At 41.8% G+C, this 18,868-nt stretch overlaps 1 protein-coding gene across 2 annotated transcripts in view; it reads left to right on the plus strand.

The window, feature by feature from the left end:
• LOC138981842 (electrogenic sodium bicarbonate cotransporter 1-like) overlaps positions 1 to 10,458 on the plus strand; it is a 34,682-nt gene extending 24,224 nt beyond the window's left edge. For both annotated transcript variants that reach the window (XM_070354943.1, XM_070354944.1), the window contains exons 15-20: positions 105 to 283; positions 1,485 to 1,557; positions 3,093 to 3,161; positions 3,924 to 4,100; positions 5,160 to 5,282; positions 5,874 to 10,458. In XM_070354943.1, coding sequence (XP_070211044.1) covers positions 105 to 283; positions 1,485 to 1,557; positions 3,093 to 3,161; positions 3,924 to 4,100; positions 5,160 to 5,282; positions 5,874 to 6,011 — 759 coding nt within the window. In that variant the 3' untranslated portion in view covers positions 6,012 to 10,458. The remainder of the gene's footprint in view (positions 1 to 104; positions 284 to 1,484; positions 1,558 to 3,092; positions 3,162 to 3,923; positions 4,101 to 5,159; positions 5,283 to 5,873) is intronic.
• Positions 10,459 to 18,868: the final 8,410 nt, after the last annotated feature.

Consider the following 18,868-nt stretch of genomic DNA (forward strand, 5'->3'; position numbering starts at 1 on the left):
ATGGACCACTCTACATAGCCGGGTTCGCCTTCTGCTAACGGTAACATTAAAGAAAGATACTTGCTGGAATAGTACATGCATTTCTCGTTTTTCTCCACTTGCAGAAAGGTAAAGGGTACCATCTGGACCTGCTGGTCGTGGCAATACTGGTGGCAGTACATTCGCTGCTGGGTCTGCCATGGTACGTGGCCGCCACTGTCAACGCCATTGCTCACGTCAACTCCCTCAAGAAGGAGTCTGAGTGCACCGCCCCTGGCGAGAAACCCACTTTCCTCGGATGCAGGTCTGTGCCTTTTTTGTGTCTGTGTGAAGTCGACTTTGCGAAGCTGGCTGCACGAAACTTTCAAACAGAATTTTTGGTAAAATGACTTAAAGACGCAAAGTCTTTGTGAAATCAACTTTGGGCTCCATTTAGGACCCCTTTAATTCATTTTGTGTGTGTTGTGTTTTGCTTCGGGTTTTTCATTTTGTTTGACGATTTTGTTAATTATGATGTTAATTTCTGTAAATAAGTTTTGTAAATAATTTCTGTAACTAGTTTCTGTAATTAAATTCTGTAATTTATTTCATGTCTTTTTAGTGTGTGTCTTTTTGTTTGTGAACTTTTATTCATTGTTTCTTTACTGGTAATTTTTGGTATTGAGTGAGTTGGATTGGATTGGATGAGGCTGGGTCAGATTGCATTGAATGGGGTTGGATCAGATTGGATGGGGCTTGGCTTGCTGGGATTGGATTGGATTAGATTGGATTGGACTAGATGCGATTCGATTCGATAGGATGAAGTTTATTCTACTGCAAAATGTTTCAAGGAGGACTTAAATGTATTGACCGAATAAAGGACGTAGCTGTACAGTTTTAATTTTATTTATGGTTGTTGTTTTTGGTAAATGTAGTTCATATACTGTGCACCAAAATGTAGAGATGTTTAATAACGTCTGTACACGGAAGAATTACTTTCAGCCTCTAAGATATTGAGTGCACTCTTTTAACCTTTCATTGAGTATAACAGGTGGAGGTCTCATTATTTTGGTCGCTGGGAATGTTAGAGACATCAACTTCACTTTGGCCAGCTTAAAGAGGGTGATGCCCATCTCCCATCCCTCAATTCCTACACATTCCTTAATAGGTCCAGATACCAATTTGCAGCTTTTTGTTCCCTTTGCACAAATGTGACCCTCCACTACGAAATGAGTCGCATGTCACCTCGCGCGGTTCTGCGCTAGGCTTAATATAAGTCCGGGGAGTGTCTGGTAACAGTGTGAGGGTCACCTTAGTCACAGGCTTATATATAACTCAAACAGTTTTCGCTCTTTTTTAAAACGGTTTTCACCACTGAATAGAGCATAAAAAACTCTTTAAGAAAATGTACAAATATGAAAATCATGCAAAGGTGACATGCGACTCATTCCGTGGTGGAGGGTCACAAATGTGTGCCTTTCATGTTGCGGAGAACCAGTCTTGATGATCCGAGTTTCATATTACAGGGAGCAGCGCGTGACCGCCCTGTTTGTTGGAATCCTCAGTGCTGCTGCTGTCTTCATCACCAATGTCCTGCAGGTAACTTCCTCTCCATCACATAACATCTACCTCCCCCCCCCCCCCCCCCATCTCTCTCTGTCTTTGTTTCTGTCTTTGTGTGTGTGTGTGTGTGTGTGTGTGTGTGTGTGTGTGTGTGTGTGTGTGTGTGTGTGTGTGTGTGTGTGTGTGTGTGTGTGTGTGTGTTCTGTTGAAAGTTCTCATTTTACTTTTCGTTTCATGTGTATTTTGTAGATTTTCAAAAATCATCTGTAAGCGAGTACCGTGAGGTCTTAATGCTAACATCGTTAGGTCAAAATGTTTTCCAGTTCGACCCAGTTCGAGAGTTATATTTTCGAACATTGTCTATTATCAAAATGTGATGTTCATGGACAATACCAACACAGCTAGCGCTGCACGTTTATTAAAGCTGTCTTCCTTCTCGTTCAAGCGACATGTACGTCACTGCAAATCGGTCGTCATTTACAAGGGGTGAGACATATTCAAGAAACTCATCAGCCTGGCGACTTTTTATGAAGAGTGGGCACTTTGTTTTTGCTTGATTTATTTTTTTAATGACACCTAGGCTAATCTGCAAAATGAATCCGCCCCCAAGGCAAAAACAAACAAGTCGCGTAAGGCGAAAATACAATATTTAGTCAAGTAGCTGTCGAACTCACAGAATGAAACTGAACGCAATGCCATTTTTCAGCAAGACCGTATACTCGTAGCATCGTCAGTCCACCGCTCATGGCAAAGGCAGTGAAATTGACAAGAAGAGCGGGGTAGTAGTTGCGCTAAGAAGGATAGCACGCTTTTCTGTACCTCTCTTTGTTTTAACTTTCTGAGCGTGTTTTTAATCCAAACATATCATATCTATATGTTTTTGGAATCAGGAACCGACAAGGAATAAGATGAAAGTGTTTTTAAATTGATTTCGACAATTTAATTTTGATAATAATTTTTATATATTTAATTTTCAGAGCTTGTTTTTAATCCGAATATAACATATTTATATGTTTTTGGAATCAGCAAATAATGGAGAATAAGATAAACGTAAATTTGGATCGTTTTATTAAAAAATTTTTTTTTTTACAATTTTCCGATTTTTAATGACCAAAGTCATCAATTAATTTTTAAGCCACCAAGCTGAAATGCAATACCGAAGTCCGGGCTTCGTCGAAGATTACTTGACCAAAATTTCAACCAATTTGGTTGAAAAATGAGAGCGTGACAGTGCCGCCTCAACTTTCACGAAAAGCCGGATATGACGTCATCAAATACATTTATCAAAAAAATGAAAAAAACGTTCGGGGATATCAATCCCAGGAACTCTCATGTAAAATTTCATAAAGATCGGTCCAGTAGTTTGGTCTGAATCGCTCTACACACACACACAGACAGACACACACACACACACATACACACACACACACACACACATACACCACGACCCTCGTCTCGATTCCCCCCTCTACGTTAAAATATTTAGTCAAAACTTGACTAAATATAAAAACAAAAAAACAAAACAAAACAAAACACCCACTCTGTATGACATTGTTTGTGTATGGTTGCAGGTAATTCCCATGCCAGTGCTGTACGGTGTCTTCTTCTACATGGGTTGGTCTGCCTTGGGAGGCATGCAGGTGAGACTTCTTGTCGGACTTCTCAGTGTACAGTGGAATCCCCCTTTGAAGATCCACAATTTAAGACTCCATCCCTTTTAAGACCCTGTTTTCTAAGATGTTCTGTTCATAATGGCTTCCATTTTAAGACTCCGTTCTTTTTAAGACCCGATCTTCTAATATTGTTTGAGGTCTTGAAAGTTTTTTTTCATGTATGCCGTTTCATCTTCAGACACAGTTTTGTCCTAGTACATTAATCTTCCATCGTCAACTGCTGATGGCGGTTTTAATATGACTCATCTTGTACAGTTGGGCGGATGGTCCAACAGGCAGGGTTACGTTTTAAATATTTAAAAGCAATCAAATCATACTTGAGCTAGTGCGTAAGAAGATGAGCTGTTGAGGACAATGAGTACTGTCTTGTGTTAAAACGACTTGTTTCTTGATTTTGCGGTTCGATTCCTGTTCATGTAAAATGTTCGCAAATCAAGTAAAATAATCGTCAAATGTATTCTCTAAAAGAGCCTCACACTGTCTATATATAATTATATATGAGATCGTTTAACAACAAAAAACACACACACAAAAAGACAGATATATATATCTGTCTTTTTGTGTGTGTGTTTTTTGTTGTTGAAAGATCTCATTTTACTTTTCGCTTCACTGATGTGTATTAAAACAAAAAAAATATGTTCTTCTGAACTCCCGTGCTTTACAATTGAAGCAAAGAGCTACTCCGAGACACGACAAATCTGTCATTTTCACCTGACATTCGTTTTACAGTTCATCGACCGCCTGCTCCTGGTCTTTATGCCCGTCAAGTACCAGCCTGACTACATTTACCTGCGTCACGTGCCCCTGTGGCGCGTGCATCTCTACACCTTCATCCAGATGCTGTGTCTGGCTGGACTGTGGGTGGTCAAGTCCATCAAGTCCATCTCCATAGTCTTCCCGCTGCTGGTCAGTCATGGTCGCTTTGTCCTTGTTGTTGGTGGTGGCGTTGGTGGAGATGATGTTGGTGGAGATGATGTTGCTGTGATGATGGTGTTGTCTTTACCATCGCCATCGTCATTCTGGCTTCATGATTTTGTGTTGTTTTTCCTGTTGTTGTTGTTGTAGTCGTTGTTGTTGTTGTTGTTGTTGTTGTTGTTGTTGTCAATTTCATGTTGTTCTCCTTCTTCTTCTTCTTGCTGTTACTTTTGTTGTACAGTCGTTGTGGTTGCTGTTGTTCCTGCTATTATTCATGTTGTTTTTGTCAACTTTTTTTGCTTGTTGTTGGTTGTCTCCCTTAAAGCTGCTCCTGTTGCTTGGTTGATTGATGATCGTGTTTCTGAAAACGGACCTGAATTGGAGAACAATTGTAATGCGTGAAAGAACAGAAGACTTTGTAAATATTGTAAACACTGACCATGTTTATAGCTGTCAATCCAAACCTTTTTTCAGTGATGAACTCTGAAGACTTTATCCTTTGACTGCCGGAAGAAATAACTTTAAAGATTGAGAGAGAAAAACATAGCATGCAAAGTATAACAATTAGACCAAATCTGAGAAAATGACCTCCAGGGGAGGCAGTCATCTTGCTGCACTTCACAAAGCAATATACGGCGGCGGCTTCCCTTTTCAGAGTATTGATTTGTTCCATCATGTCAAAAAACGTACACTTTCTACCCCACCTATGTTGACCAAGTTTTTTTTTAGCCGAGACCAGCTGTGCTGCAGCAGGTCACTCAGAATTGTAGTAACTGTGTAGAAACTGTGTATCAACACGATGGAATGCAGGCGTTAAATCGACGTTTACAGGAAGCGACTGTGTGTACGGATATATCCGTACCAGGTCAGATAGAGCCATGTGAGTGGGTACGGATATATCCGTACCTGGGAGACAATGAGTTAAATGTATTGTGGCAGTCAAGGGGTTATTGCACTTTTGTACCGTCACAGTCTTATTTCATGAACTACCTGTTACATACACGACTCACCTGACTAGGCCTCACAAAGCGTTTTTCCCCTCTATTGCAGGTTGTGTTCACGGGTGTGGTGAGAAAGATCATTGAGTGCATCTTCACCCAGAAGGAGCTGATGTACATTGACGGTCTGCTCCCTGGCAAAACCCCAGACGATCACAAGAAGACAGACAGCACGGTAAGCTATAGATACTACTACAGTCTACACTCTTTCTTATATGACATCGGGTTTCAGGTCTGGACCTTGTGTATGAGAGGGAGGGGCTTTCAAAATAAGGCAGGGGTACAGGGACTGGCCAGGCGGGAGGTCTGCTGGGGGGGGGGGGGGGGGGGCGCTGGAGGGGTGAGGTTAAGTTTGGTTTTGAAATGTAGTTTGAAAGGTTTTTTTTTGTTTGTTTCTTGTAACATAAAAAAAACACCTTAATACGGCTTCCTGTGTGATAACAAACTTACGAGAGTTTGTTTTTCAAACACTGAACACTGATGTAGGTTTTTCAAACACTGAACACTGATGTAGGTGAACAGGTAATACGGTAAGATAAACATTAAACTCTAACTGTGGTTTGTCTACAAGGCTGTGGGTACACCTTGTGAGGGATCAGGGATTAATGCTATCATGTGCTTTTAATGCCAATCATCCTAGAAAGTAAAGTTTCTACGTGAGTGTCAGTGTCTGTGTCTCGGTCTATTTTATTTATGTATGCATATTGTATGCACTCGGCCATCGCCAGATCCTTAAAAGAATGGTGTTGCTGTCTTTTAACTGCAGACTCCAGATGATGACGTCGAGCCCGTAAAATCTGTGGAGAATGGCAAGAACGGGAAGGCATCTTTCTTCCTGCAGGACGAACACAGCGACAACGGCCGCAACACCTACATCAACAGCGGCTTCGACACCAAGCTGTGAAGCGTTGACCAGAACACGTACGGCAGTGACATTGACTTAACAGGCAGATACAAAAACTGCCAGGCCAAAAAAACGCAACTGCTGCAATTTGAATTACAGTCCACTGGTTTATAATTAAGGCGAATCCATGGCTTCCAGAACTGTTTGGGGATTTTTATACAGTCTTGTATGTAAATAAAAACTTGTTTTTATATTTGTGGAATCGGGGTGAAGTGACGACTCTTAACGTTCACTTCACTTCACTTCCGATGTTTATGAATGAACAGTTAACTTTTGTTTGTAACGCACTCACAGTAAAGTAAAAGAAAAGGATCGGTCACTCTTTCAAGCGGTCGTGGGTGCACTTGGGATATGTTATATGCAGTTCTTTCTGAATATGTCAATGTCAGTCAAAGTTCAAGCACTAAGTCTAAGACTCTATTTTAGTCCGGCGCCAGTTGGGCTTGATGGAATAAAAACAAGTTGCGTAAGGCGAAAGTACTACATTTAGTCAAGCTGTGGAACTCACAGAATGAAACTGAACGCACTGCATTTTTTCACAATGACAGTAGTCCGCCACTCGTGCAAAACGCAGTGAAACTGACGAGCCTGTTTAGCGCGGTAGTGGTTTCGCTGTGCTGCATAGCACGCTTTACTGCACCTCTCTTCGTTTGAACTTTCTGAGCGTGTTTTTAATCCAAACATATTATATCTATATGTTTTTGGAATCAGGAACCGACAAGGAATAAGATGGAATTGTTTTTAAATCGATTTCGGAAATTTAATTTTAATCATAATTTTTATATTTTCAGAGCTTGCTTTTAATCCGAATATAACATATTTATATGTTTTTGGAATCAGAAAATGATGAAGAATAAGATGAACGTAGTTTTGGATCGTTTTATAAAAAAATAATTTTAATTACAATTTTCAGATTTTTAATGACCAAAGTCATTAATTAATTTTTAAGTCTCCAAGCTGAAATGCAATACCAAAGTCCGGCCTTCGTCGAAGATTGCTTTGCCAAAATTTCAATCAATTTGATTGAAAAATGAGGGTGTGACAGTGCCGCCTCAACTTTTACAAAAAGCCGGATATGACGTCATCAAAGACATTTATCGAAAAAATGAAAAAAAGTGTCCGGGGATATCATTCCCAGGAACTCTCATGTACAATTTCATAAAGATCGGTCCAGTAGTTTACTCTGAATCGCTCTACACACACACACACGCACAGACAGACAGACAGACACACACACACACACACACACACACACACACACACACACACATACACCACGACCCTCGTCTCGATTCCCCCTCTATGTTAAAACATTTATAGTCAAAACTTGACTAAATGTAAAAACTACCAATAACATTTCTGTGCGGTTAGCGTGATTGTAACGTTGTGTCATAAAACCATTAGCAGAAAAGTTGTCCTTTGTGATTTACTTTTTTGATAAAAATTAGATGCCGAGATTTTACTCGGTTTTTTTGCCATTTGTCTTTAAATGAGATTCCTGGACGGAAAGATGTGAACAGTATGTGCTGTTGATTTCTAGGGGACGTCTTCTGAGCTAATAGCAATTAAGGACATATTTATCTGCTAATCACAAAATAGATATTGTGGGCATTTACAGAAATGGGAATAAGTTTAAAACAAAGTTATTTTCTGTACAAATATTCATGAATAGTTTGGTTATGACTTGAACATTTTGGTCTTTCATTTTTGTATTTTTACTTGTTTATTTTTATGTTTATACAATTTTCTGTATTACAAGTGTACCCCAAACTAAATTGCTCATGCGGTAAAGATTTGCCTGGCTATGTGATATTGAAACGGTTAAATCAGGAAAAGAAATGTTATATCTATGAAAAGTTGACATGTTATATTTGTTTTTGTCTTTTCGGCTGTTGCTGTACATAGAGCTTGAGCTATTATGTTGATCCCGTTTCAAATCTCTTCAAAACATGTTTGAGTAATGCGGAATAACGTGCTTCAAATTGTGCATTAAAGCAGGATTTTTACTCTATGTCAAGCAACATTTTAACAAATGGGTTCCATTGACAAAACCTAAAGTTTGATGGTAATGCAACTACGAGCTTGCCCATTTCGAGACATTTGGAAAAAAAATATAAATTGTTTGCTTTTGACACTATAAGTATTTAAACTGATTTGTCAGTCTGACTTTGTGTTTTTGTGTGTGTCAGAAAACGATAGACGATAGGCGCTGTTACCATGATTTTGAACAAATTCTTAAAAGGGCAGTGTCTACGCACCTGAAATACCATTAATGCATTGTAAATAGCATTTATTCTGTTTGTTCTTCCTTGTGATTTTTTCTCTCGCTTTTTATATAATTGGTAGGTGTTCTCTCTTTTAAAACACAATTGCATTTCAATGTTTTAGCCAAAATGTATGCGAATTTTACCCAGCATATCCTCTGATTATTGCGTCTAAAAACCATGACTCATTGGATTAAAGAAGGCAAAAGTCGTAATTGCCAGCAATGTTCTGTGGCACATTACCGGTGAAGAGAACTCTAGGGACTGCTTTTCTGCAGTTAACTTTTACGAATTTTCACTGACCAAGAGCCAGTTGTAGCTGAGCAATGCGCTCAGGGAAATTCATTTGTCAGATTTTGTTGTTTGTTTGTTGCAATGCTAGTTATCCTTTGAATTACAAAAGATAATTGTGGTTTTGGATTACAATGCAATCTAATAAACGGTGGATACAATGTGATATGTAATATCATCCCATCTCGATCTGTGTTTTACAAATACAGCAATAGTAATATTTCTTCTGCATTTTGTGTGTGCGTTTGTATATTTTTGACAGTGTAACATCCGTCAGCTAAAAAACTATGCACTATCCTTTACTGTCCTTGTTGCTTGTCTTTCTCGAGGCTGTCCTGAATTTGGACGAGACATTCTCTGCATCGTCAAGTTCAGTTAATTAAAGAATAGATTTCATGGCTGGCTCACATATGATGTTGGAAAATCAATTTACTTTGCGCAAGCAGTGTCTGCAACACGTCCAGTTCGTGTTGTTTGTTTAAATTGCAAAACTTGCAGATGCAACAGATCGAGTTACCATAGCTATGAACGGCTTAAATATTCGACGTTTCTAGACCTAACAAAACACGACAGTATATTTGAGTAAACAGTGTTCTTTGCACGCAGATTTGGACTTGTTTTCTGCTGGGCGCCACGTTTTCAACGGGCTGTGCAGACTTTCACATACAGACTAACCCAAGGTCTGAAACTATCACACTGTCTGTATTTGCTTGTGAATCTCTACAGCACGCTTGACGGCATTGGAGGCAAAAGGAACTGCATGTACTATCTTTGATATGATTATGACACTAAGTTCACCGACAGTAAAATAGTTCATGATGTGACAGTTAATTTTGCACCTAGCAAATGAAATACGTAAGCCAATTCCAAAATGAAGAAGTAAATTGATAAATAAAACTCAGTTCAAACGATTTTTGATATGCGGTTTTTTTATTCAGTAACTGTGGTTAAACCTTTGGTTCATAAACGTTCGATCCTGCCTCTCTTTTCTTACAATTGTATATAGTTCTTAATTAACAATGGGTGGGCTAAGTGGGGGACTGTACGGATTATTATGGTTTAGTTTTGTATTCACCATTATTAGCCCATCTTTACTACAAAGGGCATATGAAGGATATATCCTTGGTTTGTATTTGTTATTTGTTATTATTTTGTGTTCTGATGAGAGGAAATGCTTTGCAGATGATGTACAGAAAACTGAAAATGCATGCACTTGTGTGCATGGGCGTGTGTGGAGTGCGTGTGTGTAAGAGTGTATTTTATGTGGATATGTTGTCAATACGAAGCAAGACAATAGAGCAAGGAGCTTGAAGTAATCGTCTACGAAGTATTTACACCCTGATGATAAACTAGCGCTTGTGCAGTCTTGTTCTTAGCAATAAAGAACAGGACTTGAAGACCACACCAACATTCTCAACCCCATCAATTAGGAAAGTCCATTGGCAAAACGTGTCCATGTTTCTACACTGCTTTTAAAGCATTTATGCTATATTGTACCAGATAATTATTACCTGGTGACTTCACTATGAAGTATAGATTATCATTGATCATGCATGCTATATGCATTATAGAACTATAGGGAACTCGTCTTCATACCGCTGATACTCAAGACTATGGTCGATCCTGACAAGGATCATTAATTGTTTCATGGGTGAACTGAGTGTTACAAAACACGAAAAGGAAGAGAAAAAAAGAATTAACCGGGTTTTCACTTCAGAAAAAAAGAAGACGGTGAGAAAATTACGCAATGGAAATGAAAGATTATGTTCCTGGTTTAAAACTTGTCAATTTATGCAACTATCCATTATCGTTTTATTGTCATTTGAATTGAAGTTTAACCATGTCATTTGATGATATTTTGTATTCCGGAAATAAAGACCAATATGTATTAATTTAAGCAAAGTTTGTTTCTGTGGTGGATGGTTTTTTTCTCATTTGCGAATTGACGGAAGAATGAGCACAACAGTCTAAGAGAGAGAGAGAGAGAGAGAGAGAGAGAGAGAGAGAGAGAGAGAGAGATTGTGTGTGTGTGTGTGCGTGCGTGTGTGCGTGTGTGCGTACGTACGTACGTGTGTGTGTGTGTACGCATGTTCGCGCACTTTTGGCTGAAGAAAATGGCACACCATCGACATTCAATCACATAGTGCATGCCGATCTTAGCGAAGGAAGGACATCCGGTCGACTCTTACTCTCTCCGAGACTAGTGCTCTCTCTTTCTGTGTCTTGAAAGCTATAATATAGTGTCTAGTGCCAGTGACAGGGCGTGTGGTTATTGAACTCATTCAGAGGCAGTGGTCGCAAAACGGGTGCACTTTCGCTATTGTTTGACCAGAAAAGACCACAAATAAATCTCTACTGTCTATCAAATCAACGACCAGATTGGGAATTCGTTTTAAAGAAAAATTGCCTGATGTGCGATACTGTTATTACAACCCAAAACAACAGTTGTAACTTTTCTGTTTGTTAAAACAAATCCGAAACCGTTAGACTTCTACCGTAAAAACAAAACAAAAAAACTAATGCTTAATCAATGGAATGTGATAATAACTGACACACCGACACAGGCACTACTTGTTCGCTGATCTTCTTCTTCAGCGTTCCAGAATTTTCTGGTTACGTGCGAGCTCGTTTTCCCATTTTGGGTTCCCCACACTACACTCTGAGAGCATAGTCAGCTTCACTCCGCTTTTGTTGAGTAGGCATGCTGGGTATTTTCGTGTTTCCATAACCCACCGAACTCCGACATGGATTACAGGATCTTCTCCCGTGCACACTTGGTCTTGTGCTTGCGTGATAGGGGGGTTAAGTCACTAGCAGGTCTGCACATAAGTTGACCTGGGAGATCAGAAAAATGTATTTTTTACAAGTAAAATGACTATTTCTAAGAATACTCACCTCAATTTAACTAATAGGAGTTACCTTACTTACGAGTGCTAGACTGAGAAGCGTCCTATGTTACCAGTACTAGACTGTAAACAAGGTCGCTAACTCTAGATTTCCGTCGGTATACCATTTAGGGGAGTAGTCTCCCTTTGTCGGTAGTACCTCTCTGCGCATGTGCCAATGCCCATAATCCCCAGTTTCAATTCGAAGCTATTAAGTCAATAGCGGGGTTGGTGGGAGGGTCTCTGGTTAAATTGAGGTGAGTATTCTTAGAAATAGTCATTTTACTTGTAAAAAATACATATTTCTTTCGAATACATCACCTCAATTTAACTAATAGGAGAATAGATAACAGGCTGGAGGGTTGACTTTCGATCGGTAATCTAGTGTCACCTCACCCGACTCAGCCCATTTGTCCGGAATCCCCCCTGTAAAATCGGGGGAAGAAAAGGATAGATCATCGGACTGAGAAGCAAGAAATCCTGAGTCGGGCGAGTGGCAAGTTGCATTGTTGCCACTGTGTCAACTTGCTCCAGAAAGGGACAATCGAAAGAAAGTCCCACCTGTCAATGTAGAGCTGGTTTCTACTCGATGGTCGTTACTATTCCTCTGATCACTTGTCTTAATCAATGTTGGGTTATGGTTATGACTTGCCATTATGCGCCTTGAGCGACCCAACTCCCCAGCAACGTAAAGTTCTGCAGGTGGATCAGGTGAACGACCTAAAAGATGAGGAATGGTCAGAGATAACAATTCCTCTAATACCTTGAACTTATCACCAAGGTGCGTCTCTGCGACTGATCCTCCATTTAAGGGAGATTGACAGAGTTTCCAGAGATCCTGTAGAATTCTGGTCTGAGGCACCACTTTCCATGGCAAACAATTGTGCCAGTCGCATGAATGAATATATATATCCTCTCTGAATTTACCTCTCTAATGAGGATGGTAGGCACAGATACCAGTGTAAATTCAGGCTGACTTAGCTGTTCCTCCTGCGTGACAGGAAGTAAGCGCAAGTGCGCTCAGCAGTACGGTCACTGTCTGCACCTTTCCTGTGCCTGTCTCAACGCATGTGGGGGCTATAAGCCTACCCTTAATGGTTATAGGTACCATTTGTCCTAGAATAGCCAGTGAAAGACAGCCAGCTGTATTGCCTTTACCCAAGGGGAAAACCTGCTTCTTACTTTGAAATTCCACACTTATAGCGTGAGGGGGTCCCCAGTGACCATGGGCATCTCTGAGCCCTTATTGGCTGAATGACCGCTCTTGTCTTACTCAAGAGGGTGCCATGTCTGGCATGCAACTCACTGAGAGGTCCCATTTGTGATTTCAGCAGGACCGTTTTCTGGCTTGATCAGCCAGGTCCTTGATCTAGGTTTTCTGTAAACATGGTTGTAGGTGGCATCTGCTGGGTTGTCTGCCCAGCATAGGTTTTGTGGGTTCTGGGACACTCCAGATTTCTGTAGAGCTCACAAGTTCTTAGATGACTATGCAGTGATGTTCTCCGGCCTATGGCCGAAGGTGCACTATCTTGGGCTGATGCAAAGTTCTGCCCCCTGGTAGTTGAACTCACAAAGATGTCTTATGTTGTGATCTCAGTAGTACTTCTGCCTAGATCACCCAAGTCCATATCTGGATTATCAGTAGGCGTGGCTGCGGGCGGCAAGTGTTGCATTGTCTGACCAGCATAGCTTTGTGAGCTCTGGGGCACTTCAGCTGTTTGTGGAGCTGAGCTCTAGGGTGACTATGCAGAGTTGTTTTCAGGCCCCTGCCTGAGGCAGGAGGTGTACTCTCTTGGTCTGATGCATAGTTCTGACTTGACAAAGGTCTTAGTCAGCACCCGAGTTGCCACGTTTCTCGCCCAAAAACGACGCGTAGCCGTAGACTGGGAGTGAGTGAGATAGGCTGGTGTGGTATTCCTGGCTCCAGCTAGGATCTCACTGTGTCTCTACCTCAGGCTCTTCGAGCGAGGGAGAAAAGGCTGGTGTGGTATTCCTGGCTCCAGCTAGGATCTCACTGTGTCTCTACCTCAAGCTCTTAGAGTGACACAACTTATACTCACCCAATAACCTTGTGTCACCGTAGACTGGGAGCGAGGGAGATAGCCTTGTGTGGTATTCCTAGCTCCTGCTAGGATCTCACTGTGTCTCTTTCCTCCAGCTCCTTTAGCTTTTGAGTCCAGGCATCTGAGAGTCTACATATGGATGGGATGGACACATTCACCCACTGTCAAAGGTATTGCCGCACTCATTATGCCTTTCGGGGGAGGAATACCTCTAGGTCTTATCTCTGTGGTCCAGGGATCTTAGAGCGCCAGTTGTAAGAGGCAAACGAAGCTTGTCCAATTCAAGGTTCGGTTGGAAGGGGTGGCTGAGCCTTCCCAAATCCAAGTGTGTCTGTGGCCGTACCCAATACCCCTAAAGGTAGAGGAAGCTCTTCTTGTTCCAGGAAAATTTGACTCAATGATGGAGGGATGTATGGTTTACCCAGTCCAAGATGTCTGGCAGCACTAATCAATCCGCATGGGCTGAGAGGTCCTCCTTGATCTATGAAATCTGGCCCATGGATCTCATAGTGCGGATGGCTGGCCAGACCTCAGACTATCTCTCAGTGTCCTTCCTGGAAAGTCCATGGAAAAACGGGCGGAGTCACCTCGGGAGACATTCCCTCTTTAGTCAAGTCTGTCCGTCTCTGAAGCATGACGTAGGTTGAGTGCTGTCCCTGTTGAAGGGTTTTTCCTTGACTTGGTTTGTTTGCTTAACGCCCAGCCGACCACGAAGCGCCATATCAGGGCGGTTCTTGACTTGGTCCAAGGATGATAACCATGAGGTTTTGTAGCCTAAGGACTGCCTACCCTGGGGTAGGTTGTCTTCCAAAAGCTGCTGATCATCTCAGGGGCACCTGCCCAGTGATCTTAAACGGCCCATCCCTTCTCTAGGACGTCTACTGTCGTCTCTCCTGTTGATGCTTCTGCCAGAGTTGTTACCATTATCAGTCGAGATGTGACCTGTTACAGGTGTCGGACATCCTCTGTTGAGTGTCGACTGTACAATCTGACATTTCTATCATCATCCCCTGGCTGATGCGGGTGTCAGATGACATTCAGGAAGAAGGGGCAACTCTTACAAGTTGTTACGCTGAGTCCGTCCACAGGTCATGAAAGCATTCTGTACTTGACGATCTCAGAGCACTTCTTCCCCCGTCTCTGCGTTATCTCCAACAGCTCCCCGCCTTGTGATGTAGCCTGAACATGCTCACCCGTGTTGCCCGACGCTTGTATGGTAAGATTCTTGGGCCTGTTGAACAAGCTCCACTCCAAGTGTGAGTGATCTTCAGAGTCGTTTCCTCAGGCAAATGTCTTGAGACACTTTGATTCCTCTTATCTTGGTACGCAGTGTCTGTCTTGTAGCTGTGTATCCGAAGGAGACATCTAGAGACCTCAAGAGCTTGCAGTATGCATGGAAACTGATGTGACTACTATACCCTGTTCAGTTGTCCACCGCTGTTTGACTGGTGATCTGTATGCAGATTGCAGGTGCCATCTTGTTACTGGTAGGGCGGCTCCCCGGTGTGAAGGTTGTAGCCTCTAACCATTAGCTCTCCATTCCAGGTGATGAAGATAACTAGGAGGCTCTAGGCATTCTCCTCACACTCCCAGACTTCTGTGTAGCCGGGCACTGCTGAATATGGTCAGGCGTGAAGTGTTGGTCTAGTTCCAAGAGCGTTAAACATTAGGTCTTCCTCAGTCCGTCAGGAGGTGGTAGACAGGCAAAGGGGGGCGGGAGCTGTCCTTCCGGTGCTGAAGCATCGCTACAGGCAGTTTGCAGCACTGAATACTGGTAGTCAAAATGCATGAAGCCACCATCATGATGGGGAACCCTGGCAAAGATAGTGGTGGGAGGGGCCCAGTCCTGTCAACAGCCGTGTTTCGGGGTCACCTCAAGGGAGAGGTTGCAGACGAGGCTGTAGCTACCTCAGGGAGATTCTACTCATGTTACGCCCAGTGGACGTCTTGCCTGACAGCTGGAGGGTCTGTCATAAGCTGTCGCAACGATCCTGGGAGTTATCAGGGCGAAAAGGAAGCCTGTCTCTTCCTGTGCTTACTGGAGGTATTCCCCCAGAGCGCCCGACATTGTCTGTTTGGTAATGTCTACGTATATATAAATACATGTCAATATGACTTAATTCCCCCTCGTACTGATAACGGCATGGATGTGCCAAGAGTTTATCCAGTACCTTTCTCATGAGAGTAGCCGCTCTGTCTAGGAGGCATAGTTAATTGTGTGTTGTAACAACATCCGTTTAGCAAATATGTTATATTTTCCATAATATGAAATGATAAACATTGTATCCCTTGTATGAACCTGACTAGAGCCAGTGTTATTTAAGGGCGGCCTCTTATTGTTAGGTCCTGTTGTCTACTTCTGAGAACCTAGTCGTAGGATTAGGTGACAACAGTAGAGATGTGGCCTTGTTAAAGGTCAAAGGCTTAGGTTTTGCCTACGAACCAGGAATAAGTAGAGGCATGACAACATTATAGGAAGCTCCCCTGTGAGTATTATTCAGAGCCTTGCTCGATCTTGCATGTTGTGAAAACTCAGCTGAGTGTAATACTCATGTGTTAACAACCAAGTTTATTCATGCCCCTAAGGCATGGTTTCAACTGTATATTATTCATAACATGTCATTCAAGTGTAATGTACATCAATTGTGCACTGGAACAGAACATAAGTATATATGTGTGCCTGTTCTAATTGAATTTGAAGAGCTGTCTCCTGGCACACAGGTATCAACAGATTTTAGCTGAGTGTAAATCTCAAAGTGTAAACACTTGAGTTTATCCATAAGTTAAATCTTTTACCACTCAGATAGCTGATTTAAACACTCCATGAAAATGGAATTTGTAACATCAACTGACTTCTTTGATACCCTTTGCCAAGAAAAAAGGATTATATCCCAATAAAGATGTCCCATCTGTGTTTGCATACACTTTAATTCTTCCTTGTCAATTAAAAAAAAAAATTTTTTTAATTTTTTTTTAATATATATTTATATATATATATAATGTGTATGTATGCACGCATACAAGTTTACAAGTTAATCAAGTTAAGTTGGCAAGGAAAGTATTCTTTATCCAATTTGAAGAAGTACCACCACGTGGTCTCTGTGAGTCCACCATGATCATCTGATAAAAATACCAAAACCATAATCTGCCAACCGCAGAAAACATCGTTTCCCAGAAACATAGGAGAGAGAATTACTTGCCTTTCTCTGAGAGTAAAGGAAGTTCCCTCCGTAATATTCCCGGAGGCGCATATCTCAATCTCAGTGTTTGGTTTTCTTTCCAAGCGGGCGAGGTTTGTTGTTGTTATTCTTCGATACAACCCGCTTTCAGTTCTATCAGCGTTCAAGCGTACTGCGGTCCGTATCTACGCTGCCCGCAAAAGTCATCGCAGTTTGTAATGACCGAAGTATTCATACGCCATATGTAACATTCGCGGGCGCTCTGTGCCTTCAGTTCAATCAGCGTTCAAGCGTACTGCGTTCCGTATCTACGCTGCCCGCAAGAGTCATCGCAGTTTGTAATTCATACGCCGTATGTAACCTTCGCGGGCGCTCGGTACTTTGTACGCCTAAAAATTCGGATCAGAAATGCGCTTCCGGTCGGGATAACGCGCATGGTAAACCTCGCTGTAGTTGATAAAAAGCTGTTAAAACGCAAAAAACTTCCGGGTAATTTCGAAGTTGAAGGTCTTGTTCGTATTCCTACATTGATGTGTAGGGTGACCTGCCGTTGCTTTCCATTGAAAGCGGCAAGGTAAGTTATCGTTCGCGGAGTTCTATTGCGCCAATGAAACCGGTCCAACCGCTGTAAATATCTGTTCGACATTCGTAACGACTGAGTAAAGAATAGTTGTCGTTCAATTGCATGTTCACTAGTTAAAAAAGACAAGTAACGGAGCCTGTTAGGCTCTGTGTGTCAACAAGGTATCATTGATGATTGAAGTACCTTCTACTTATGACCAAGTAACTTTGTTACATTTTTAAGCCGTTTCACTTTCATTTTCACGGTTCGTTACGTTGTTCAACGTGATGAATCATTGAATGTATACGGGCGTAGTAATCGCCCTTAAAAAGGAAAGCCCAAACCGTGATTGAAGGTGAATGTTGTAGTTCCTGTGAAGGAAGTCTTCTTAGACGGGAAAGGTCTAAATACACGTCTAGCTCCCCGTAGCAAGAAATTGAAACTGGGGATTATGGGCATTGGCACATGCGCAGAGAGGTACTACCGACAAAGGGAGACTACTCCCCTAAATGGTATACCGACGGAAATCTAGAGTTAGCGACCTTGTTTACAGTCTAGTACTGGTAACATAGGACGCTTCTCAGTCTAGCACTCGTAAGTAAGGTAACTCCTATTAGTTAAATTGAGGTGATGTATTCGAAAGAAAAATCGCCACTCTTAGCCCACCAGGCGGCAGCGACCGGGATTCGAACTCCCGACCTCCCGTCTTACCACCACGCCACTGAGCCCGTCGTTCGCTCATCAAAGAGGACCGACAAACAAACGTGAAAAAATGTTTTGGTGCCCAGTTTTTCCATTAGTTTGTGCTAAAATGTATTTTTAAAATGGTACAGGCATGGCCGGGGAGGTCGCGTTCAAGGCATAACGAGGAAAATCCTCAAGGTCCATCGAGTATTTTTTTGAATCAGTGCATAGAGATTATTCCTTACGACTTTTCCCACCTTCTCACAGAGAAGTCAACAAATGTAAGAACCTGTTTTTTGATGCCAAGTTTTTCGTTAGTTTGTTATTTATTTTTAAATTGGTACAGACGTGCACAGACGGGTTTGTGGCTGGGGAGGTTCTTTTTCAAGACATAACGAGGAATATCTTCTTGGTTCATTGAATCCCTACACAAAGATTGCATTTCTTTAGATTCTCCCCATCTTGATGTAGAGAAGTAAATGCCAACTGAGCCCCTTTTTTCCAGTCACATATTCATTGTCTCATTATTATCGGTCTGTCTGTCCACTGCAAGGTTATAAGGTTGACGTACTCGCGATTGCTTCATTTTGTCTATTAATTCACTGTGTTCCATAAACCAACATTTCTTGTTTTCTTTTTTAAATCGCTACAATATGTGTTACTCTGCGTGTGTGCGGAGAGAGAGAGAGAGAGAGAGAGAGAGAGAGAGAGAGAGAGAGAGAGAGAGATTATACTGTATTAAAAGATGTTTGAACAAAATTGTTGTGCCTGAACTATGAACAGGCAGAAAGAAAAACAAGTCGCGTAAGGCAAAAATACAACATTTAGTCAAGCTCAGTCGAACTCACAGAATGAAACTGAACGCGCTGCATTTTCGTGAAATTGACAATCCAGAAAAGCGCGGTAGCGGTAGCGCTGAGGAGGATAGC

This window comes from Littorina saxatilis, linkage group LG12 (genome assembly GCF_037325665.1).
Source record: "Littorina saxatilis isolate snail1 linkage group LG12, US_GU_Lsax_2.0, whole genome shotgun sequence".
NCBI classification, from domain to species: domain Eukaryota; kingdom Metazoa; phylum Mollusca; class Gastropoda; order Littorinimorpha; family Littorinidae; genus Littorina; species Littorina saxatilis.